This window comes from Leptonotus elevatus, chromosome 1 (genome assembly GCF_054856555.1).
Source record: "Leptonotus elevatus isolate MCC_2025b chromosome 1, RoL_Lele_1.0, whole genome shotgun sequence".
NCBI classification, from domain to species: domain Eukaryota; kingdom Metazoa; phylum Chordata; class Actinopteri; order Syngnathiformes; family Syngnathidae; genus Leptonotus; species Leptonotus elevatus.
The window spans coordinates 50,651,370-50,677,487 of record NC_141239.1 but is presented as its reverse complement, the minus strand read 5'-3'; the positions used below and the strand labels follow the sequence as shown (position 1 = coordinate 50,677,487).

At 40.4% G+C, this 26,118-nt stretch overlaps 2 protein-coding genes across 7 annotated transcripts; both read right to left on the bottom strand.

Moving 5' to 3' along the window:
- Positions 1–1,517: 1,517 nt before the first annotated feature.
- On the bottom strand, positions 1,518–19,732 carry smarca4a (SWI/SNF related BAF chromatin remodeling complex subunit ATPase 4a). Its single transcript, XM_086067838.1, has 34 exons — positions 19,587–19,732; positions 17,720–17,983; positions 17,218–17,350; positions 15,268–15,732; positions 14,978–15,076; positions 14,468–14,723; positions 14,203–14,329; positions 13,619–13,792; positions 13,305–13,478; positions 13,030–13,197; positions 12,893–12,943; positions 12,471–12,601; positions 12,271–12,334; positions 12,073–12,182; positions 11,757–11,904; positions 11,439–11,602; positions 10,769–10,835; positions 10,536–10,646; positions 10,217–10,459; positions 9,891–10,004; positions 9,606–9,713; positions 9,408–9,494; positions 9,256–9,302; positions 8,959–9,125; positions 8,255–8,418; positions 6,985–7,251; positions 6,507–6,584; positions 6,198–6,416; positions 5,857–6,116; positions 5,572–5,680; positions 5,397–5,498; positions 5,066–5,198; positions 4,852–4,991; positions 1,518–2,196 (listed from the first exon to the last, which is right to left on the bottom strand). Exons 2-34 carry the CDS (start codon positions 17,939–17,941, stop codon positions 2,164–2,166), a joined length of 4,935 nt encoding a protein of 1,644 aa, XP_085923964.1. The 5' UTR covers positions 17,942–17,983; positions 19,587–19,732; the 3' UTR covers positions 1,518–2,163.
- A 1,033-nt stretch (positions 19,733–20,765) lies between these two features.
- Positions 20,766–26,069, bottom strand: LOC147184302 (cysteine protease atg4da-like). Of its 6 annotated transcripts, none has more exons than XM_086067780.1 (11): positions 25,925–26,069; positions 25,021–25,270; positions 24,859–24,942; positions 24,588–24,761; positions 24,102–24,402; positions 23,956–24,020; positions 23,704–23,852; positions 22,458–22,536; positions 22,290–22,366; positions 21,316–21,435; positions 20,766–21,236 (listed from the first exon to the last, which is right to left on the bottom strand). In XM_086067780.1, exons 2-11 carry the CDS (start codon positions 25,211–25,213, stop codon positions 21,063–21,065), a joined length of 1,416 nt encoding a protein of 471 aa, XP_085923906.1. In that variant the 5' UTR covers positions 25,214–25,270; positions 25,925–26,069; the 3' UTR covers positions 20,766–21,062. The 6 variants fall into 6 exon arrangements, with proteins under 6 accessions (XP_085923906.1, XP_085923924.1, XP_085923932.1 ...); XM_086067798.1 differs by having other exon boundaries at positions 24,588–24,728; XM_086067806.1 differs by having other exon boundaries at positions 25,021–25,180; positions 25,925–26,046.
- Between the last annotated feature and the right edge of the window lie 49 nt (positions 26,070–26,118).

Here is a 26,118-nt window from a genome sequence, read left to right as displayed (position 1 = left end):
GACATTTTCTTTGCCGGTTGATCTTATTAAACATTTACTCATTTGAAAAGTGCAGTTGCAGATTGCTGGTGGATTGGGAGTGGCAGCTCAGTTGGGTTTAGCCGCCCAGTGAGTATATACACTTTAGTCTCATTACCTTGAAAAAGATAAGACTGAGCGCCGGAGCGGCAAATGTCAACAAAGAACCTGCAAGGTAAAGATTCAATGTCAAAGTTTGCTGCTGCTATAATGAAAAGCACAGCTGAACAAATAGATCGTACATTAACTTCACTGGCAGTATTGTTGGACAAATCCTCTCATGAAATCATTTTGTTCCTGGAACATGCTGTGTCCTTACATGCTGTTAGTCTCTGGAGGTGAAAAGAGGATGTCCACCTGCTGAATATTGGAAATATTTCAGGGGACATTTTCCTCGTCACCTCAGCTATTGTGGTGAATGAAGAATTTATTATAGTCCATGCAAGCAGATACTACAAATGGTTTTGTGTTCCTCTTACTCATCGACAAACAACTTCACACATGTAGAGCTAAATCTGAACCTCCTTTATACCAAATGCAAATATATTTTAAATAGAACATATTTATTATTTATTGCGTTTTATGTTCGATCTCAAGCACAGCACTTTGTTATAGCTTCAAAGTGCTCTATTAAAAAAAATTGAGAAAAAAATTATATCCAGGATATTTAGTAAATAGCATGATCACATTTACAGACTAATTCTATATTGTTACTACAAAAATGTAATGAACCATTATATAACGGAGGCTGGAGCAAACATTACAAATAAATCTTTTAATTTCCTCAGTCAAGATATGCGTTTGAAAACGTATTAATTAAATTGATATAATGCATTAACAGGAAGACTCACCAACCCATGAGTGGCCCGCAGGCATATTCTATAGCTAAAACCCACGATGGGACATTGTGACTTTCTAGGAATGTTGCAGAAGTGATCATTTGAAATGTAAACACTGGTATAGATTTATAGTAATAAAATGCTGCATATTTATATTTTTGTTTCCTAATTATTTTAAGAAATCATTAACATGATCAATGTCTCCACAAAAATAAATATTAATAACACTATTGAAGGTATTTTGAGCAAATTAATTTCAGATGTACGTACGAAATTGGTAACCCTTTGCATTAATCAGCACCCAAGAAGTCGTCGCTCGTTTTCAAGGTTGGTGACCCCTGATTTACAATATAGGCTACTTAGAAAGAGACAAACATAAGAGAGCTAAATACATGAGATTAATGCTTGAAATGGCAAAAGATTTAAATTAAAGCTGAAATGTAAAAACCCAAATTGAAATAATTGCATGTCATCTCATACCTATTAAATGAACATTTCGATGACAGTAATGTTACGGAACAGGCTTCCAATAGTTTTCTGTAAAATAATGAAAGCTGCTTAGCAAATAAACCTCAAGAGTAGGACTAAACTGGTAATAAAGAGCAAACTGTGGTTAGTAGGCCACCTAGTGGTCAGGAAAAATCAAAATCAGCCTGCACGGACAGGTCTTATGAGAAACCTTTATTGAACTTTTTGGAATCCAGTGACACCGACACGAGAAAATGGTCCCGTCCCTCCCTCCCTGTTTACATACACAACCTGAGAGGGAGGGGCTGCGGGTGGGCCGTACCATGATTCCGCTTGTAGTCTTAAATTACGCAAAGATAATAACAAAGACACATCCAGGTGCATTTCTACAACGCGCAACATGCATTCAAAACGGGATTTCAGGGGAACACAGTGACTCTTGATTCACTTCTCAAATGGATGACAAACTAACAACTTAAAAAAACAAACAAAACTTGTCTATATGGCCCATGATCAGTCTACAAGTCAGGCTCTGTCAATCTTCCAATTGAGGAGGAAAAAAAAAGAAAAAAGGACACGCTACTGATCATAAGAAAACATGTTTAAATATGGAAGTGGATAGTTTGTATCAGCTTGATTTTTTTTTTTGCTTTTACATCAATGATATACTTTAATGAGAATACAAGTATCACTAAAGAAAAGGAAGAAGAAAAAAAATCTGATGTAGGTAAAACTCGGCTTTCCCACTCAACGTCTCCCAGCTGTACCTAAAGGAAAATATCTACGTTCCAGTCAAGTAGCTCAGTGGGCTGTTGGTCCATTTAGGAGTGGTTCATGTTCAGTCCTCTTCGCTGCCGCTAACCGAATGCTCCTGAAACAAACACAAATGTTAATTTTGCTACCAGTTAATAACATGCTTTAAAGAATATTTCAGAAACGCTTCAGGATAAACTTTTTCAGCACTTCTTTAGTCCATAAGGGGTTGAGCTTCGCTATTCGTTACTCGACTTTTGGACAACTCTATATTGACTGGGAACATGTTTGGAAAAACATTGCTTGCATGAGTTTGAAGTTGAAGAATTTAGTAGAGAGATCTTCGTAATCAATCAATTTAATACCTCTGGCAGAAAACGACAACAGAGATTGTGAGCCAAGCTCTCTTGTCAAACATCGGAGACCTGACAAATGTTCTTAGGGATGGCTGTGCAATGGGCACTGACTGACGCCCCCCACCAAAATAGAACTTGAGAGGGGCTACAAAGAGCAGGGCTAAAAGTAAAAAAAAAAAATCAAAAAAATCTTGAGCCTGAACTTTTTTTGTGGGGAGCGGGGGTGGAGTGGATCAGACGCACATACACTACAGTGTTTCCTAGCTACTTCGCGTTATTGAGGATTCACTCTATCGTGGCTTTTCATTTGTAAGCCTTTTTTAAGATTAAAAAGAAAAACTTGAACACAGTTATTTTGCAGACGTGTTGTTGTCGTGCTGCCAGGGTGCAGAGCACACATCTGCTCAAATCAATTTATGAATGCAGCCTACAATTAACAGCCCGGCATTAATTCTAGATTTTGCATTTTAAAAGTTTAACTTATTAAGTGTTACTAGTGTTTATAGAAGGGTGGGAGCCGTGCGGGGCGTTTGTGATGGCTTAATAGAGGCAAGAAAAATAAAATTAAAAAAGGACAAAAAAGTAAAACTCTCCTTTACGGATATTGACCAATTGTGAGAGGGGCTTGGAACGTATCACTAAATTTGGCAAATAACTTTTTTTGCAGTATGCTTGGCAGGGTACGGTTTAAATGTAAATATTAGAAAGTAATAGTGATAATGATATAAGGACATGCTGTGAAACTCAGTCAGGCTAATTAATTTGAATTATTCATTTAGCAACTATTTAATTGGACTTTCGCACTATTCTAGATAATAATGTTTAGCAACACAAAGACACAAACTATGTAAAATGTTGCCCATTCCGCATCCATTGCAGCCTGATCATCCTGGAAGAGGGATTACCACATTTGCTTCTCAAGGTTTCTCATTTTTCGCCTGATAGCGTTTTTTGAGTTTTTCCTTGCCCTCTTGTGGTTCGATTGGGGATGTCGTTGATATTTGTTAACTGATGGCCATGTGAAGCCCTTTGAAACTATTGTGTGATTAAGGGCGATATAAATAAACTTGACTTGAGTCAAGGGCAATTTATACAAAACTGCATGAACAGTTACAGAGCAACAGTGAACTATAGCAATGGCAAATTCGGTTAAAGAAAACAATTTGTTTTGTTTTTTTACAATATGATCGATGCAGCCCCAGTAGTCTAAAACATGGTATTCTGATTAATATTGTGTTTGTGGAATATGAGTTAAGCAACAAAATACACCAGTTTTTCTCTATCTCATTTGGCCCCTTACTGTCGACTGAAAATGACATCACAATGTCTAAAGGAACAAGAAACAACCGATCACAATTCACCTGTTTTCTGAGGCTGAGCTGATTGGTTGTTACCTGAGATACTGTTTCTTGAGCAACTTTATGTTGTATGTGAATTTTAAACTATTGTACTGAATTACCAATTTTTCAAAGTACCGTATTTTCCCGACTATAAGGTGCACTTTAAAATCTTACATTTTCACAAAAATCGACGGTGCGCCTAATAGTGAGGTGTGCCTTGTGTGTGGACCAAGGTCCAAAATCTGAATCTTTCCCGCACACATTGCTTATATACAAGAAAGGCGGACCTGAATGAGGACAGACATGAGAGCACGGAGGAGTCAACTTGGTGGCGTGTTCTCCAGCCTCTCCTCGCCCTCATAATCTTGCTTCCTTTTTTTCCCTTTTTTTTTTTTTAAATGCCTTATTGAACAACGTTCACTTTTAGCAACAAAGATCGCAAAAGTCACTTTTAAGTAGTGCAAGTCTACACAGAGTAGCTAAACAGATCACACCACATACTAAATACACCAGATTGTTTTTTCCCCATCTCCCTCAATGCATTGTGAATGCTTGGGCGAACGCAAAAGCCGGCATCATTTCCGAGGACACGACAAAGAGACTGACTCTGACAATTAGACGGCGTGTTTGATGGAAAATTTGCCCAGTTGTTTGTTTCTGTTACAGAAGATCACGAGGACTATGATTGATTTGTGGATTAGGATTAATCAAAAGCAACGCGAGTACATTGTTACATACTTCAAGTACAATTGAACTCACAGTTTACATTGTTACTTCAACCGAACTCAGTTTTGTTCTGTTCGCTGCCTTTTTAAAAACATGCGCTAGCACTAGCATATGTTTTAGCATAATAGCATGCTACCATATGTTTTAGCATAATAGCATGCTACCATATGTTTTGAGCTAGCGTGTGTTTAACCATGCGTGCGCCCAATAGTGCGGTGCGCTTTATGTGTGTGTTAAACACAGAAATAGCACTTGTAACTGTGACTGCGCCTTATGGTCGTGAAAATACGGTATTAGCAAAGAGAGAGGTCAACCTTTGCTTCTTTAAATCAGTACATAAACATGTCTCACCTCTTCCTGTTCATCCTCACTGTCGTCGTCGCTCACCACAGGTTTAGCCCGCATGCCACGGCCCCTCCGCCGCTGTCCTTTCCCACTACGTTCCCCCTTTTCTTTTCGGCTCAGTTTAATCTTAACCTTCACAGAACGGGCTGGGAGGGAACACAGCTTGTTATGACCACTAAACATGATTTTGTACAAACCATTTTCTGTTCCTGATTCTTACATTCAGACTCTGAGCCTTCATCAATATCTTCCTCTTCTTCTTCGCTCTCTTCTCCTTCACTGTCCTCTTCCTTCTCAATCTTTTGTCTTACACTGGTGAACACAGATTGAAGCACAATGGAGTCTTCGTAGATCTGATGGTTTGAAGAAAGCAGAAAAGTTAGTCCAGAACTTTTGACTTATTGTATTAGTTTGAGTGTGAACGTCTGTGATTTCATTTACTACGCATGTTTGACTGTTTTCCTATTCAATAAACAACTTGGCGCGCATGGGCCACTGTTGTTCTCATGAGTCAAGGTATTTGTGAAAAGTAGCTGGAAGTTGACACCAACCAGAGATCCCTCCAGGTTGAAAGTCTGAGCGTTCTGACACAACAGCATCACGTCCTTCTCCAGGTCATTCAAGCTGCGGTACTTATGGCTGCGGATCCTCTCCTGATAGACGGAGAAGTGAAAGTCAGATATAGATTGGCATGTGAAAACAAAACTAGAACATCTGAGTATGTACCTTGATCTTCCTAAAGTCTACGGGCTTGCGGATAAGCTCATAGTACTCGGGAAGCTCCTTGCGGGAAGGCAGTTGGATGAAAACCTCACTCAGTTGTCGTCCATTAGTACTAAGGTGATAAGAGAATGTGCATCCATTAGTTCCGACAACTATATCATTGCATTTCTGCCGGCAGCAATGGCTGGCCCAGTCGGCGTTGAATTATGGCCACTTTTTGTCTTTTCTTTTTCAATTTTTCTCGAAATAGTCGTTTACTAATCTACCCAAAAAATCCAGTGAGCTCACCCGTCCTTGTATTTGATGACAGCATCAACTATCTTCTTCATCTTCTTGGTGAGGGACAGCGGGTTAGGAGAGAGTTTCTCAGCAGGTGGCCGACCACGTTTCTTTGCTTTCTTCACGTCGTCATCCTTGTCGCGGCCGCGCCCGCTGCTGGAGCTGGGTGTAGAGGGGCCGTCATGATCACGGTCTCGCTTGCGCTTTCTGGTTGTCTTCTTGTGGCGCACTTCCTCCTCAATGTCTTCCAAATTACCCTCTTCTATGGCCTATTGGAAGGAAAAGATGAGTGATTTGACTCAGGACAAAAGCACAGGTGCTATTTGAAATGGTCTTTCATTTTGACATACCTTTAACCACTGTTTCTCAGTGAGTGAGTCGCTGTAGTCCACCTCCTTACGCTGGCGGGATCCTCGGCCAAACATCTTCTCCTCCTCCTCTTCGCAAGTAAGCCTCTCAACCTCAGCGTCATCTTTCAAAATCCAGTTGGGGAGATCATCCTCCTCCATCAGACGGGGTTTTCTCTTGGGGTTGCGGGCATCCTCACGCCGCCTGTCGAGATCCATGCGCTAAATACGACAGCAACGCAAGATGGTTAGAGGACTCAAAGATTATTCAATGATAATCTATCTGATGTTTGAATGTGGGGTGAGATTAACCATGAACTGCTCAAACTCTTCTTCACTTCTGGCGATCATCTGATTGACTGTCTCATCATCAGGCACTTCATCTTCCTCCTGCAGAAAGATTAGACAGTAATAGTAAGACAGGGCAACCAGCAGAATATCGGGGTACCTCAGAGTCAGTCACCTCTCTCAGCTACAGACCAACTTCAATAAAGCAGAACGATTATTGAGTAAGCGACCATGTCAAATAAACCAAACAAAAATTAAACAGGGACAGCAGAAAGAGGGGAAACAAAGTAGAAGATCAAGTATTAAATCAACTATTACATTAACCATCAATGACAGAAGCAAAAATACAAAAGAGAAAAGCAAAAGTCTGGTTTGATGAAATCCTGAGAAAAGAGGAAGAGAAATAGGGGAGAGAAAAAAATAAGGAGAATGAAGATGTGGGAACAGCGCACAGGGAGATGTGGGTGGGTGGGCAATGTGGCAATGTTCGGATCACACCCACCCATGCCCCCCTAGGGCGGCAGCCTCCACGAGCCCCGACCTCGTCCTGTTCCTCGTGCTCCAAAATGGCCTGTAAAAAGGCCCGGCGCTCACAGCCTGATGACTTCTGGTCAAACATGCCCGCCTGGATGACCTTCTGGTCCACGTTCAGTTTGTACTTGGCTGCCGCCAGGATCTTCTCCTCCACACTGTTGACAGTGCACAGCCGAAGGACGCGCACTTCATTCTGCTGACCTATACGATGGGCCCTGTCCTGAGCTTGCAGATCCTGTAAGATAAACAAAAAATTAGTAGGTTTCTTCCCCTTCCAGCATATCTATCACATTAAAAAAATTCCTGAAAAGAAAACAATTTAAGGATAGTTTTTAGTCCCAACCGGTTCATACAAGTCCACAACTTTTGCAGACCGGCAACCTAGTGGGTTGGGGGGGGGCTGCTACAACAACAAATGCAAATCCACTATGTATTTTTATGTACCTGTACTAGAAGCACAAACATCACAAGGGTAACAACAACGCTTTAATATGGTGAGGTCACTATGGTAATGCTTATGAATGAAACGAGCAACACAAAAACTGGGGTATTTTGTAGATATAACAATAAATGTGAACCCACATTTTTATGGAACTACATTAGCAGCGCCCTCCCTAAACGAGGAGAGATTTATGAGATCGATAGATTTAAGGAGGGCATGATATGTTGGCGCTGCCAACATAACAAGGCACCACAGGACAAATCTAAAGTCCATGATTAACTCACTCACCATAATGCTAAATTAAGAGCCGCTCGCCACAGAGCAAATCATGCATGGGAATCACCTGTAGCTGCAAGTCCATGCACCCTTCTTTATCTTCTTGGTCATAGGCTCCTGTATTGTCTCATCACTGGGCCTTTTCTCCGTTGCAAAGAAACTTTCCAAATATGTATGTTTTATACAAATTTTGCTAACTTGTCGATTAGCATCAGCGCTACACGACTGAGATAATTAGCATCTTGACATGTGTCAAGAGTCCGCCGTAAACAGAGAATCCGGTCACTTTTCAAAATAAAATATTTTTAAGCCTCGGCTAATCAATTAACCAGAAGTATAGTATGTTTTTTATTCTTTCAACTGTGCGGCCCGGTCCAAAGTGGCTTACGGCCCGGTACCGGACCACTGCTTTAATGAAGTGTGATATATACTGTATACAAAAAGAAACCCCCTTCAAAACCCCTTATTCCAGTCACAGATTTGGATTTTTCACAATCCAACAAACCTGACAGTACATTACCTGATGTGGGTTCCAGTCACTGTCATATATTACAACAGTGTCAGCAGATTGCAGATTGAGTCCCAAGCCTCCTGCTCGGGTGCTGAGCAGAAACACAAAGTACTCAGAAGTTGGCTCATTGAAAGTTTTCAACAGCAATCCACGGTCATCCGCTTTTGTGGTTCCTGTGAGGAGGACATTAAGACATTTTTATATCACGTAGAGGACTAGTATTATTAAATTTAATATGCTCAGTTTAGAGGTGGGGGAAGCAGAGTGGACAAATGGTCAACATCGACACGTTCTAAATTATTGGTTTATCGGTATTGGTTGAAAATACCATTATCGTGCATCCCTACTTGCAGATGAACAGATAAACAGATTCACAAAATGTGCACGTTGGTAGTCAACCATATTAAATTAACTCATTCACTCCCAGCCATTTTTCACTGAAGCAACCCTCTTCGCTCCTGGCTGTTTTTAGCATTAGAATATAGCTAAGTTTCATCATTATTCACAAATCTGACAGTGGGGAAAAGATCTTTAAGCAACATGGCCCCGGTTGATCTCTTATATTCTACTGCCACTTGCTGGCCGTTTTTGTAATACAAAAACATACAAATACGTCATTGGGACACTTAAAACATCTAAAATACGTTTTGGGGAGCAAATTAGTTAATCATGACACATTTTCTTTGTTGTTAAAGAAAAAAACTGGTTCTCACCATCAAGACGCAGGTACTTGAAGTTGCGGTAGGCAAAGTAGTCTTCCATGATGGTCATGAGTGAGGTCATTTGACAGAAGAGCAGCACTTTGTGGTTGGTGGCCCTCAGCTTGGGCAGGATACGATCCAGCAGCTCAAATTTCCCAGAGGAGCGGTACAAGTCAGGACTGGACAGATGGAACAGGAAGATTATAATCAAGAATGAGATGGCGTGCCGTGTATTGTATGTCACAGTATTACTTATAGTACTCAATGCAGACATGCAGATGCAGTAAACACAGTTTATGCTATACATACCCAGACACTATGCCGCCAGAATAACCCAGATGTTCAGAGAAAGACTCCTGTAAAAACATATCATATAACATTTTATCTTCAGTCACCACATGTATTATTTACCTGTAACTTATTCTTAATTTCCCACCAAATTTCAATACCAAAAAATGTACCTCAATGTGTTGGAACATGTAGGGGTGATTGCAAATCTTTCTCAGCTGCATAATAGTGTTCATCAGAGTCTTCGTGCCGCCTTTACCCTAGAGGAAAACAATGGGATATACAAGTCTATTAACTTTACTTGCTCAATAAAATTTACTGAAATATTAATGTTTCCACTATTATATTTAAAATCACTTTATTTTACTTACCTTCTTATCTTTCTCTGATCCATCTGTGAGCAAGACCCCCTTCGCCTGCATGTGTCTATACAATACTCTCTGAAGGGCTGACATGTCACATTTGATCACATACTCCACCTAAAAAAACAACACAAACAACGTTAAATCAGGAAACTTCAACTTCGGTGTGTGTGTGTGTGTGTGAGAGCCAGAGAGAGAAATGCTTTTATGCTAATTTAAAACACTGAAATAATCTGTGTGTGTTTTTAATTCAGTAAACAAAGCCATTTTATTAACAACCAGAAGGAACCAAACCTTCTCTGGCAGCTGGGCCTCGACCTCCTTTTTGAGCCGGCGTAGTAAGAAGGGCCGCAGCACCTTGTGTAGACGTCGAATAATGAGAATGGTCTCTTCTTCATTGAGGTCAACCTTGAGGGGGTGCAAGACAAGACTCATTCAAAACATCTATAGTCTACATGGGTTCAGTGTCTATTTACGTATACAATATCTATCCATCAAGCATCTTTGTTAATGTCACTGGATACAGTAGTTAAGTTGTGATGTGGCTTAAGAGGAATAACAGTTTGTGTGCCTCCATCTCATTTTCTGCAAACTTCTGCAATCTAACAAAGAATGCTTACTTTCTCTCCAGTCATGGCGAATGGGGCATTGAACCATTGTTCAAAGGTGTTGCAGCTCTTGAAAATGGTGGGCAGGAGGAAGTTAAGCAGGGCCCAGAGCTCAGGGAGCTTGTTCTGCAGAGGAGTGCCTGTGAGCAGCACCCGCCGTGGGGCCAGGTAGTGGGTGTTCAACACCTGGGTCAGCTTACAGTGGTGGTTCTTCATACGATGGCCCTCGTCCACAATCATATACTTCCAACGAAGCTTTAGGAGGACATGATAGGAATGTAATAAACGAACCACAAATTCTCATGGTTCTGACTTGACAGTAGACACATACCTTTGCTAGCACCTGCTTATCTTTGATGATGTACTCGTATGTGGTGAGCAGCACATTGAATTTGCCACTGCGCAGAATGGGAACGAATGCACGGCGAGCAGCTGGAGAGCCCTGAAAAAATGAGCAGAATGCTTCAAATTTTTCGCTATGAAGTTCTAAAGAACTAGTACTTACACATGCTGCGTGATTCATATATCAGAATTGGAGCTTGATATAATAATCGAAAAACTGACCTTGTAGGAGATCTTCACAACAGATGGCGCCCACTTATCAAACTCGTACACCCAGTTCGACAGAGTTCTATGAATCAATACAGAAGTTTAGATTAGGAGGATTAATGCTGACTCCTGGTGAATTGATAAGTGCATTACAATAGATTAAATAAATGAGTCACTGAAATAAGCCCAATTTTTTGGGGGGGGGGGGGAATTAACAGAAGAAAATCTGACTTTTTTATGGCTTTCTAGCATTACTAAAAAAAAGAAACAAAAAATGCAGTCTGGATAAAAATTATTGTACCGGTACCTTGGAGGAGTTTGCAATAAACAAAACACTTTTTGGCAGTTTTGTTATAACTGTCATAAGGAAAGGGGTCCCTCATCCCTTGCCGAAGCAATGGTGTAATATTTGCCACCAGTTAGCAGAAAAAGTTAAAAAGAAGGAATTTAACAGATCCAGAGAAAAAAGAACAATGGTGACATAGGTGCTGCCTTTCACAGGTGGTGGGGCCACAGGTAGCAACATTTTGCCTCATCTGTCCAAACTAAATTCTCCCAGAAGCTTTGTGGCTTTTTAACATTATTTTCTTTACTTTATTTAACAGAGGAGTACCAACTATTCTTCCTGCGTATAAATACATATTGTGCCAATAATCCACACATCACTGACAATTTGTGGACTCACGAGAGTGGTACGATGATGAGGAAAGGCCCGTTGATGCGCTTGTTTTCCATGAGGTAGGTAATCAGGGCAATGGTCTGGATAGTTTTTCCTAAACCCATCTCATCAGCCAGGATGCCATTTAAGTTGTTGTTGTAAAGTGACACCAGCCACTCCAGCCCTTTGATCTAGATATTTATAAAAAAATAAAAATAATAAAAAAAGAGAGAAAAAAAGAACCAAAAGATAGGGGGGGGGGGCAAGTTAGGCTCAGCATTCACGTTGTTAGGTTTCAATGAAAGAAATGAGCTAATTCCGTTTTTTCACCACTTGATTGTATACCTGGTATTGTTTGAGCTGCCCGTTGATCAACAGCGTAGACTGTCTGTCTACTTTCTCTGTGACTGCATGAGCCACAGCGTAGTAGGACTGCAGGCCTCGGTTGAAAGATGCACTTCCGTACTCATCATCCACATCCTGCTTGGCATGCCTGAGGCAAATAAAAACAGTCAGTCTCATGGCAGACACTAGGGGTGTTCAATACCATTTTTTTTCACTCCAACTACTTTTGCTATATAAGATTTCATTTAATACAATGGCAAAAAATTGGTCCTCTAGTGCAAGGGAGACATTTCCAGGCATAATAATGGCGTCTTACTCAATGATGTGCCGAACATCCACTTCAGATACGTCTTCACTGTCTGGATCTGGGATCTTCTTTTTCTCGTCATTCTGAGCTGCAGAAGCATGAGGTTTCTCTTCGTCACCCTTCACACAAAAGGTGGAGAAAAGGTCAGTGAGAGCAATCCGAAGCATCTTTCTGCTCTGGTTATGAAGAAAAAGTTAGGTAGCGTACCTCTTCCTCCTCCTCCTCCTCTGAGCCACTGTCTTCACTGTCTGAACGTGGTGCTACTTCATACCTACAAAAAGACAAATTACTAAAGACATGATGTTGTTTATTCTGTCCAAAGAGTCTATAGTTGAAAACAAATATTTTAACATTATGACAAAATACAGTAGTGTATAAATGAGACAGACTTTAAGCATTGCACTGACCCTGGGTTCATTTCAAGCCAAGTTTCTAGCTGACCCGCCTTAGGTGCATCAACCCCAGTCAGGATTTTCCCACTGTCCACATGGATGATTTTCACTGGGAGGTCACTCATTTGACTGGTCTCATCCAACGGCTAGGAGACAAGACAAAATTACCACAATTGTACAAATGTTGTCTGCAGATAAAAACTCAACTCTTCTTAATACAGGATATTATGGCACATGCCTTTAGGCGCAGGTAAATATGTATATACATAAGACAATATATTGTCTCCAATTGGTTTCTTGAACCAAATGCAACAATGTATCAACACATGGAGCAAAACGGGTGGTCACAAGTCTAGCTTCATCCCATTTAAAAGCAAGAAGACTTCAATCACAATTGCTATTTTGATGACAGATTTCCAATATCCTATCTCACCCACCTCTCCATCAGGTCCAAGTGCAGCAGCTCCTCCCTCTGCAGGCTCCGGCTTCTGAACCCATTAACGATACAAAGACAATAACTAACATTAAAAAACAAAAACATTATTGTCTTAATTTAAGGTGAATAAACAGGCACCTTCTTTTTCTTCTTCTTTTTCTTCTCCTTGAGAGCTTGTGCAGCTTTGTGGGCTCGCACCAGCTCAGTGAGATTGGCCACATATTCATCTGTCTGCTGCAAGAGGTACGCCAGGCGCTTATCTTTCTTCTGGTCAATAAGTTTACGATAGCCCTCTTCATCTTCAGCCTGATAGATGAAAACATTACATACGGTGATGCACCCGCTGAATACACTCACTGGAATTTATTGTACATAAGTATCTGCGTGAAAAAGATTTTTGAGGGACATCTCACCATCAGCCTACGCATTCTCTCTTTTTCAATGCGCTCATTCTCTTTCTTCTGCTCACGCTCAGTGTTTGCGTGGTAGGTGGCGATCGCTTTGGTGGCCTTCTGGCTCTTTGCTGTGATGGACCGATGGTACTCCTTAAAGTCCTTTGCATGCTGCAGGATGCTGTTGAGGTATTCCTATGAACAATAGACAAAACCAAAAACTCAAATTCCACCCTGAACTTTGTTTTATTCCGTACTCTGTCTCCAATCACAAATTGTTTCACAACAAGGCACATGTTTTGCCACTTGACTTTCTTTCACCTCGCACTGCATACCTGGTGTTTCTGTCGACGTTTCCGTTCTTGTTCAATCTTCTGTTGTTTTTCAAGCTTCTCTGTGATACGGGCCTCGCGTAAAGACTGGCGCTTGCTGCGCTTGTAGGCCTTGGCGTTAAGAGCAGTTTCGAGAGCAGTGTCGCGACGCATGCAGACCACCACCTCTTGCCGTAGCTGAACAAGGAAAAAACATGAAAAGTGGATTTTTAAGGCTGGGTATTGATTTTAATTTCCTCAATCGATTCACGAGTCTTCAGTTTTTTATTTTTTCCGATTCGATTTGATTCACTTCATTGATTCAGATTAATTATGGAACAGCAATTCTTCTAAATGTAAGAAAATGCTTTTCAATTCATGTGAACAGTAATTTCAAGAAAACTAAGGGGAAAAAATTGGCCTTTAGAAATCTATTTTCTTGAGAATTTATGGTTAAAAAGAGTTATTAAAATAATAATTTTTTTATGAATCTATATCGACAATCGATTAGATATCAATTATTACTTCTTTTTTTTTTAACCCAGCCCTATTGGATTTAGCTAACAGTCATGTAGGCTCTAGCTAATTTAGTTTGTCAGCATGCATACCTGTCTCTGAAAGTTAAGCAGCCTCAGGGCTTTGAGCTCAATGTTCGCTTTGGTACGAAGATCACCTGCTAGGGAACCAGGTAGGTTCTCTAGTTCCTGAATGCGGTGAGCAATACGGGCTTGCAGCCTGCAAAACAAGGAGCAGAAACATCTTTAAGAATATATTGCAAGTGCAAATACTGAATTTCTAAACGTAACAAAAACAGTCAATGTGATAATGACTCGTGGCAAAGAAACTGTTTAACAAGAGACCAAATGTTTTCACCTGTACTCCCTCTCCTGGAGGATCTCCACTGGGTCCAGCCCTCTGGGTTTTTGTATAGGGGTTATGCGATTCTGTTTATGGTGAAGCATCATGGGAGGGGGCTGTGCAGGCTGACCAGGAGACTGTGTCTGAGGGGGCATTACAGGTGAGGCAGCAGGTGGCACAGAGGGAGGAGCAGGAGACGGTCTGCCTGTGGGCTGAGGAGGAATCAGCTTCTGCGGAGGATTGGATGGTGCAGCGGCATTCACCATTGGTCCTATAAGAGAGCGACCAGATGGCGTGTGTGAAGACATAAAGACAGTCTAAGCATTGATTGCAGTTTCACTTGTGGCACCTTATCAACAAGCTGCCACTTGACAATCAGTGTGAAAATGCGTGGTTGTCGTCTTTTTAATTAACACTTGACAAATTTGTGAAGCAATCTTGCATGTGCCACTTTTAAGAAATTAGGTAATTGTTGTTGAATTCATAGATACATAGTAACTAGGTCAGTGTTGGGACAAACTGTACCTTCAGGCCATGATTTAGGAGGTCCATTGGCAGGCTGGCCTTGCATGCCTGGGGGAACTCCTGCCGGTCCAGGGGGTGGCATATTGGGACCAACCATACCTGAAAGGGTAAACATTTTTATTTCAACATTTCATTTCATCAGCCTCAATAAGGAAAACAAAATTACCCGTGCCAGACTGGTCAAACATGAAAAAGAAAACAAGTTATGTTTATTTGCAACACTTTAAATGTTTTTTATGCATTTCAGCATATCACAAAAAGTAAACATAAAATGTTTCTCCTCTGCTCACCATGAGGTCTGTTGTAGTTGGCCTGAGCTGGTCCTGGCCCTGGCCCTGGCCCTGGCCCGCCGACAGGACCGGCAGAAGGGGGCATGTTGGGCATGGACTGCTGTTGCATTCCTGGCATGGGCCTCTTCCCTTGCACGGCCATCTGCAAGTGGTCCGGTAAGGGCTGACTGCGTGCCAGCATCTTGTAGGCCATAATCTGAGCCCTGAGTTGGTGCAACTGGTTCTGGTTGAAAGGCGTGGGTCCTGCTGGACCCCCTGGTCCACCTACAGCACCACCTGGTCCACCTGGACCCGGTGGACCCCCACGGTTCGGCTGTCCCATTCCCTGATTAGGGTCACCGGTACCCTCGATTGGGCCAGCCCCTGGACCGGATGGACCACCGGGCATCATGGGGCCAGACGGAGGACCATTAGCTGGGACCGGGCTAGGTGCATGCTCCGAGCCTCCCAACGGCGAGGGATAACCTTGGGAGCAAGAATACAGGGATTAGATTCAATTTTAAGTACACTTTTTGGAACAGGGAATTTATACATTTATCTTGAAGAAAAAGTTTTCCCTGGATTGTTACATTAGTCGAAACAATGTAGAGGAGCAGACTAAAACCGATGCACTTCCTTAGTTTTACTAAATAACACGACATTACTTTGTAAAAATCTCACTCTCACGGATTATTACATATATGAATCCCAACATATAGTCACACATTTACAAATTGGTTGATGTAATACTGTTGTCCCTTTTAGTTCACCTCAGTCTTCTTCTTTAGCAACTATAATTTGTGTTGTATGAAAATGGAAGTCGGCCCTCCGGTTGTCTTCACGTAAGCCGTCTGCTCAGGCTGCCAAATTTACAGCACAAGAAGAAAAACCGGCTAGATGTGTTCGTGATGTCTCTCTCGCTCACTCACATTTGCTTTTACTGCCTGTCTGGATGACTGGCTTGTCTATTCTAACTATGTATATCCGTTCAGGAATACACGTTTTACTTAAAACAAACAAACAAAACTCATTGTAAATTGAGTCAAACTAAAGAACCTTGAAGGCACAGGTCCACCTGATAATGTCTGTGCAATGTTCATCTTTTTGAATATAAGCAAAATCAGATTATCCTAACTAATGTGGTGGATTTAGATTAGTTGCATTTTGTTTAGTGCATCAGCAATACAGAGGAGAGTGGGGACTTATTTATTTCCATTGACGACATGGCAATTGTCTCAAAGTAGTGAGCAACTAAGGCAATGAGTTGCAGTGACATTTCAAAGCACGGGTGAATTTCACTCGTTACATTCAATGGAACAGTTCCATAAACTATATGCTGGCGGCTAAGTGATAGTGAGAACGCTAAACTATGAGAGTTGCAAACAATTAACCAACCTTGATTTTCTTTCAGATAATAAGTGCAAATAATTTTTTGGTCAGGTCTTTAATTTGAACCAGTTTTAATCACTACTACTAACTCATGCTGGGCTGGCTGCCATTAGTTATCCGATACCCAAAAATTTGCTACATTTTTTTTTAACCTGCTGCGACTTAACACAACTTTGTGCCATCTCAAAGTGATTTAGAGCCCCTCCAAAAAGGATTGTAGCGTATCGTCAACCTTACGGCCCAAGTTATTTTTTCAGAAAACACAAAAGAAACTAAACCACATACCATTTAACATGACATTTATCAATAATTTTATTTCAGGGGTTGAACTGAATGATCTATTTTAACTAAGGATGTAGCTGATTTTAGCAGATGTGTCCAGCATCCATAGATATTTAAGGCACAAATAATAATAATGTTGATGATGATAATAACAATAGTCAAAATATGACTTATGTAATTATTTTAAAAAGGTGACTATATTATTCAAGAAAATTGATTCTATCCTGACTCCTGAGAGCAGTACATCCATCACGATGAGGGGATGGTTCAAAAGTCACTTGAATCCATGTGATGCAGTACCTTGGGAATGTTGATCCATGGGGCTTGGAGGAGGCCCCATCCCACTGAGCCCTCCTGGTCTCATGCCCATGCCTTTCATTTGACTGTAGCGAGGGTCATCGGGCATGCCCTTCTCATGCATGGCATCCATTGGCTAAGTTAAAGATACACAATTATCACACAATGGACTGAAAGGCAGACTCATTTATTTTTAACTATATTCTGGTCACTGTATCTTAATAAATGTATTTAGTTTATAAAAAAGAAAGAAAGAAAGAAAGAAAAAAGCACCAACTATAAACTCATAAGCAAGCAAGTAAAATTAGGACAGTGACAAATCTGGTTTAAATTAATCGAACCATAGCTCAATAATGTATTCAACATCCAGGAACGTGAATTAGGAATGATAACAAAATAGCAGAGGCTTTTTGGCATGTTACGGCGTTCAAGGTCACCATTTTTCAATACTGACCGAATACTTACAATAAATAAAAGATTTGAAAATGCAAAATAACTTATGTACTTTGTGCATCTGGTGCATGTTTTCCTGAGGATATCCCGAGGGTCCCTGTGGAGGGTGTGGGTGTCCAGATCCAGGAGGTCCTGGACTGGGCCCCATCATACTATGGGCAGAGCCTGGGGAAGGGCCTGGACTTGGGCCCATCATACCACCCGGAGACAGCCCTGGGCCTGGGGAGGGACCGGGCCGAGGTGTCCCTCCCATTGGGGGGTCAGGAGTTGACATCTCTCAGGTGAGAGTGGGGATGTGAAGCAGCAACAAGGACCCCTATGAAGAATGATAAAATAGGAAAGAAACAGTGAAGAAGAGTGTGTCTTATTAGAAATGCGGTTAGAATCCTTCAATAATGACAGGACATGATTCCTACAGCTTAAGGCAAGTTAAAGTCAATACTTATTAATACCATTTGGGGGGAAAAAAAGTTACTGTAAAACCATCTTTCCAAACTCCCATGTTCTGCAAAGTTGTTGAAGCCTACAAATGACATGCATTTTCTCTTAAGAGTCACGACTAACTCAACATCACTGTTTTGTTGGTTCTGTTATCATGATTGTATGATGTTACGACGAGAGTGATTTGGAAAATTATTCTTTTTTTTAAGAATATTTATTCATTTTGAAATTTGAGACTTCAAAAACATTAAATGCTATTTACGTGTTAACCTTTCTTAAACACTTTTGAAAGGTTGATTTATGACATTCTACAACCAATTAAGGTATTTTTAAAAATCGTGCCTTTTAGGACATTTTATAGTTGCATGGGGAACCCGAATGAAAAACAGAAGAAGTCAGAAATGTTTTTATTGCTTCATTAAAAAACAAAAAAAACGTTACTGCCATTTATTTAAACAATGATGATAAGCAGTTAGGTAAATGGATGTATGAAAATATTAAGAGACACATTTGTCAGGGCTAAACTTTTTATTTGTCAAATAATAAAATGATCAGTCATTTGCATTGTTCACAGACGTCTATACAAGCATAAGTAATTGACCCATCAAAAATATTATAACACGCATACAGCTCATATTAAAAAATAATGACGGTCCCATAACAAAAGAAAAGTTGAGTTATTATTTGATGAATCTATTACATAGTAGGTCAAACCCCCTTTAAACAAGAGTCAGTTCGGTTTCAGAGCAAGTGAGCGACAGTTTAGAAGTTAAACGTCCCAGAAACAGATAAATCCACACTTTTAAAAATCGGTTTGCGCAATGCGTAAACATTTATAACCGTTGCGGTGGATATTCTTCTCCAAATTATTGTCATATTTAGCTAAGCTAACGTCAGCTAGGCCTAGCTTGTTTCATTGTCAGCGTTACTTTGTGTCGGTTCACAGAACTGTTCGTCTATATAACACTAGTTTCATCATGAACTGTTTAAATACTACAACCACTTACGTCACATAGAACCGGACTTTCGAAAAATACACCCCACACATTAGTAAGCGCGTAAAAACAAAACAAAAACATTGAGATAACAACACAAGTTATCTGATGACGAGAGCTAACATGCTAGCGGGTTAGCAGAGCTAGCCTAGCCGGCCATGCTTTTTCGGGCCAATTACACAGGAAAAAATAAATTAGACCAGCAGTTTTAAAGCAGCGGCGAGCCAAAGTTTGGAGCATCTCTCGCCGCTTTCGTTGATTGATCCAAAGCGCCACCCGTACCCTCGGTCTCTGCTCCGCTCACAACACATTTCCAAATATAATTTTCATTCATTGCTCAGAGTCGCGCCACCGCCGGTTAACTGCGGTGTCCGTCTTTTCTCAGACAGAACACATCCTACAAACACCAACCCATCCTTGAACTGTCTTGTCGTTCACAAATGTCACCCGTTCAATCTACTAACAACATCGAATTGGACTTACACAAACGGTGAACAGCGGTGTATAAAATCTTGCCGGTCTCAAAGTCTCTTGGTTTTCCTCCCTGCCAGAAAACAAAGAGCGACCTACCCAGTCGTTTTTTCCACACCCCTCCCTTCGCTGAGTAAACTGGAACTACATGTACGGCTCAACAGCGCCCCCTTTCAGCGCATCTCGCGCCCTGTGGGCCCCGTGACGACAGCAACGAATGCTGGAATGGAAGCGGGGGGATGGGAGCGCGTCCAAGTGCTTCCGCGAATAAACCCACGAAGCTTTTTTACCTCGAACTTTTTCGCAGGAACCAAAGAAGCAAGACAATATATGCTAAGGGACGAATATTTTCATCAACTTTATTCCTAATCCTCCTTGAGAAAAATTGTACAGGACAGTTCAACACAGACCCAAAAATATATGAGCTTATATTTGTTTTTCCTGAGGCCAGTTACAACATTTAAGGACGCGTAATCAGCTACATCCATGACAGCATTAGGTTATTTTAGTGTCACGCGTTGTCCATAAGACTTCTTCCTCCTCCATTTAAAGAAAGTCACACGCTGTCAAACAGCGAAAGGCTATATTTGTCTATTGTTCATTCTTGCTAGTACAGTACTCATTTTATGTTTTTGAATACAGTATTAGAAAAATAATACATTGCCCCAAGAGCAATATGAAGTTTCACCTTGTGAAAGAATACATATAACCATAAAACTATGTATCATGCCATTGGTCAGTTTCAGATCCATCCATCCATTTTTGTATATATAGCAAAGGGGAGCTGCTGACTTTGACCTCATACTCCTATTCACAACTATAACTCGCATATTGTATATTGGCATTTTAGAGTCTTTAATTAACCGTACATGCATGTTTTGGATGTATGAGAAGCTAAATAAAATAAAAAAATATCATAAATGTGAGGCAGATGTGTTGACCACAAATTCACCGCGATGGTCTCAGTTTAAAGGGGAAGTCAACCCACCAATTGTTTTTGAAAATAATGTTATTATTATATTATTATATGCAGCCCCACTAGTCTAAATATGGCATATGCGTTTGTGGAATATAAGTTAAGCAGCCAAATCCAGACATTTTTATCCATCTCAGGGGGCGGCCATTTTGCCACTTGCTGTCGACTTAAGATGACATTACAGTTGCTCAGGTCTCAGGTAACAACCAATCACAGTGCAGCTTCAGAAAACAGGTGAGCTCTGATTGGTTGTTGCCTGAGCAACAGTGATGTCATCTTCAGTCGACAACAAGTGGCAAAATGGCCGCCCCCTGAGATGGATAAAAAACCCGCTGTATTTTGCTTCATTACTCATATTCCAAAATTGTAATATTAATCAGAATGTCATGTTTAGACTAGTGAGGTCACATATAACATATTATTGTTAAGAAATGCTTAAGGTTGACTTCCACTTGAAGATATTGGGGTTTTAGTTTGAGCATATTTTTCCTCAAGCCATATCAGATGTTGGCTCACAAAAGAACAAACTCATCCATGCTGTCACTAGTGTTGACCCTCCTCAGCTTGCTCTTCCTCTGGATATACGTGATGTTGTTGGCGGATGTCTGGCGTTCCTCCTCCTCCACTCGACTATGACCTTCAGCAAATATGAACATGGGGTACGTCTCTGCAGATGTGGAGACAGCCTGGAGGGCGAGGGAGGCAGCAATGACAAAACTGCCACAATGATCAAGTTGCATGTAAGATTTCCACATATCCGCCTACCTCATGGACAACTCTGCAAAGCATTTCAAAGTCCTTTTGGCCTTTCGCGTAGAATCCGATAGTGCAGCTGGGATCCATGCGAGAGAAAGGCATTTTCCTTGGAGATTTACAGTGAAATGACTGCAACATGTAGAGGTGAAAATGCAAAACGTTGAAATTTTCCTTTTCGTATAAGACTGAGCCAAAGTCTTGGCCCTGGGTCACCACTAGCTGGGGTGCTTTTTGCACAGGGGTCATTTTGACATGATATCACATTATTTAAAAAGCGGTATTACGCAAAAAAATACAAAACCAATTCCCACAAAACTTTTTAGTGCAGTGGAACTGGATCTAATGTTAAGGTACGAAAACTTTTTTTTTTAAATTTAATTTGTAACAATGGCATCAATAGAACCGTCCACCACCAGAACCTTATTAGCTCCACCAACCCGACACGACCTGCCTACTAATAAACAGAGGGATAAACAAACAGCATTCCATGACACATTTCCCAGTTTGGCCTTGGTGGAGGTCTGAATTGGCCCATCAGGGGACCTAATCTGGCCTGTGAGGACAGACCACAAACAGCAGGTTTTCACTCAAATGAACTGTCGTTGCTAATTTTGTCCACTGGAGGTCGCATTGCCAACCACATAAGTGACATTCTGAAATTTGGCTGCTCTGCAGGATTTGATGCAATAATTTTATTGTAGAAATTTCACGTGACTCTGCACTAAGATAATAAATGGGAATATAATTTTTTTATTCAAAAACTAGTAAATATTTTTGACCTGTCGTTATTGATAGCTTATTAGGCCACAGGCATACTGGTCCGGCCCACTTGATATCAAATTTGGGTGAACATGGCCCCTGAAATGAAATGAGTTTGGAACACCTGGTGTATGGTAACTAATTATAGCATTGCCAAAAAGCTAATCTATTGGTGGTGGCCTAAGACAAGCTTAAAGAAAAAGAGTGCCAGCATTTCTGGTTACCTCTAGAGGAAAGTTGCTCTTTGTTATATCCACCGTGGGTTGACAGTAATGAGGGTCCAAGTACAACAGATGGTCATCTTCAACAAAGCAGAAATTTATAAGGTAAGTAGAAAATGTTCATACAGGTGATTTAAATAATTGCAGGACAATGCATGGAACTTGACATACCTTGAAAACCAACAAAGTAGAGAGAGTGCTTTGGTTTGCCCCCGATGATACCAATGCAGTATTCTAACGTCAAGATTTTCTATTGCAAAAAATAGTGGAAAACGTTTTGTTATTTGTAGACACTGAAGTAATTACAGGCCTCAACACCCGCGATTAGGGCTGGGTTTAAAATCTATATATCGATATCGAATCGATATTCCTTTTCATAGCCTGATATCGATTCATGAAACCATGAATATACCCCTCAACATAAATTAATGTGCCTTCTCGCGTCACAGGGAAATTTATTCTACAAAAAAGCCCAGTGTTTTTGCCACTTTATTTACATAGTGCTGTGGTTGTAATCAATTTCAATTATTATTTATTGTTTTGATCAGGTCATGTTAAATAAAACATATGATTAATGTAACTGCATTGGATTCAATTTTAAATGTAAATATTTGTATTTTTCAATTTCTAATTATTTTTTATTTTGTTATTTTTGTATTATTTGTATTTATTTTTTATTAATTATTTTTAAATTATTTTATTTATTATATTTATATTTTATTAATTATTATTTTCATATTTTTTACATGTCAAATTTTTCAATTAGAATTTTGTTCAATTCCGATTTCAATTATTATTTGTTTTGATCAGGCCATGTTCAATAAAAATAAAATACATGTAACTGCATTGGATTCAATTTTAAATGTAAATATTAATATTTTTTTCATACTAATGCACCAAGTAAGAGCAATAAGTTTATACTATTTACAGCATTGGTACTCCTGATAATGTTTTCCATATAAAATTAAAATTGATACTGAATGAAATCCTTAACTGAATCAAATAATCAATGTGAATCGTGAATCGAATTGAATCAGAGCCTTCTGAATTGAATCAAATCGATTTTGGAAATCTGAATCGATACCCAGCCCTACCCGCGATTAAATCTATATGTGAAATTAAAAGCTACAAATTGATAATAATACACTTGAAATACAATTTACTAATAGGCTTGTTTCATTGTAGAATAATCCAGTATAGTTACACTGACCATGTTTTTACTGAGACATTAAAAAAAAACATACGGTGGACCTCTGTAGACTTTTTAGTGGAAAACACGTATTGGAGCTTTATCCCTGCTTATTGAAGAATTGTGTTTGGTTCGAAAAATACAGTTGATATAAAAAAAATTCTATGCAATTGCGGGTCATCCCATTACAGCCCACCCCTCCCCCACCAATAACAGACATCATACTACCTTGACACAGGTGATATAGGCAGGATTGAGCTCTTGTCCTCCAAGTCGCACAGGCACCAGGAGGATCATGGCCTTCCAGGGCTGAATAGATGCAGCAGAGATCCCGGAAAGACGCCGCCCACACAAGTCTTTCACATCATCTATGTAGACTGGACAACACTGTGCATAAATGAACCATGTCTGTCCTGGTTAAAGTTCTACTGGTAAATCAGAAGTGGGTGACATTGAGTAAATGATTCCCCAAGCACTAACTGGTGCAATCTTGTGCAACATAGATGACAAGATTGGGAAGGTCAGATGATGCTTCTGCAGCTTTCCTAAAACGAAATGATAAAGAATTTTCGGAGTGAGTCAGCAGTAATGTAGCAAGCTGATATACAAATGGAATAATTACTGACCGCAGAATATGCGCCACAATGGAGGGTCCGTACCAGTCCCCTGCTTTCTTCCCTAAGCTTCTGCCGAACTCTACCAGCTGATGTATCCCAAAAGGAGCTGAGGGGTGATCCGCAAACCATGACACAACCTTCCTGTGTGTGGACTCCATGCGTCTGTCCAGGAGGGAACCCAAGCTCAGCTTTCGGACACTCTTTCGGAGCCCTTTGGAATTCTGTGTAGACACCGGTCTGGCTTCCGGGCGGACCTCTGGGAGATCCATATCATCTTTGAATATGTGATGGCTCACAGAACATGTCGATCCTGGAAAGGATAAAGAAAAGATGGTCAGCATTGTTTTTATGTTGGCTCCATGAGGCATGTGAGAAAAGGGTGTGGCAAATTTGAAAACCCAAACTGTATTTCACAACAAAGTATTCAAAGTATACGACTACACATTTGCAATCCTTTGGATCTTTTATATGGTTTACATTGCGGTGCTGTGTCACCTTGTGGCATCAGGTGTAAAAGTAGTCCTCGCGCTAACAACATCTGCCCTGTACGGAGAAGACATCCCCAGCCACTGTCAGTGGTCAGAGAACAACCTGTCAGCTGAGGGAAACCTCGTCTGTACGTCAACCACAGCAGAGCTGCAAAGGAGTGGTGGAAACACTCATTCTCCCCTGACATTGAAATAATAAAACACAAATCTGGTTATCTTGCAAAGCAATGAAGCATCGTGCTTAAATTATCTGCTTGAAATTGCAAATGCAACCTCACCTCGATCCCTGAGCTGATATGACTTTCCAAACATCATCACAGGAGAGCTCTTGCTCAAATTTGATTTCTGCTTGAAGGACAAGCCTAATACACGAGAAACAAGACTTCAAGAGACTAAATACACACTTGTAGTTGTAATGTAGTTTGGCAGCTTAAACAAACCATATTTGACACTATTCCATGCTGAGACCAACTTGGATTTGATTTTGCCTCTTTCCTCAGTGTCTTCTCTTCTCTCTTCTTCATGGCACAGAGAAGCTGCTGAGGTAGTAGAAGGGAGGAAGTGCCAGTCGTCCATATATTCATCTGCAGCAGACTGGCTCTGAGAGTTAGTTGAGGAAGCACCGGGGTTCATAACCGTCAGATTTGAACAAGACTGGCCATGAGGGAACACTCCTTACAGACTGAGCAGCTATATGCAGATGAAGAACAAACTTAACAAAGCACTGCTGACATATGACATTAATACATCTTGAGTATTTATTTATTTACGGAAACAAACGTTATTTAACGTGATGATGTGCATTTAGACGAATTGGATAACTACTCGTAGCTATGGAAGTTAAGAGAGGGAGACCATGTGACTGCACCCTGTGACTCAAGGAATTTCAGATATTTACTTCCAGTAAAAGAGCTGCTGGTGGTTTATTAGTCTTCTGCCCACAGTATCAAAGAAGGACACAGTTTATGTTACAAAAAGTAAAAGTCAATATCAGAAAAAAAAATCTAATTACACCCTCTGTTAATAAACTAGTATTAACATATTCATACCGAAATAAAAAATAATATATATTTTTTCTAGTTCTAATTCATCGGTTTCATAACATTTCTATGTGACAAGCTGAAATGGTAATACTAAAGAGCCTATAGCTACCTAAAAAAAATACCTGACCTACGTGTTAAGTATGATTGGTTATGAAATGCCAACTAATTATAGCTACTTGTTTCCAAACATATTTTTTTTTTCAATCACCGGCGCTAAATATCGAACATTCCCTTTAAGTTAGTAACGCAAACTCACCAATCAAGTGCACTACATCGCTAGAAAATGACGGTGTTGATTTACCTTCTTTCAGACATTATCTTTCTGTGAAATTAAAAGAGCCAAATCAGTCACTGAAGCTCAGGGAGATTGTATCGTTGATACAAGTAGTGTACGGTAGTTGTAGTTGTCCATCAGCTTCTACTTCCTTGTTTATGCAGGGAACGGTCCAAAGCTCTATTGTGATTGGCTGAGACTGAGCCAATGAGCTTCCTAAA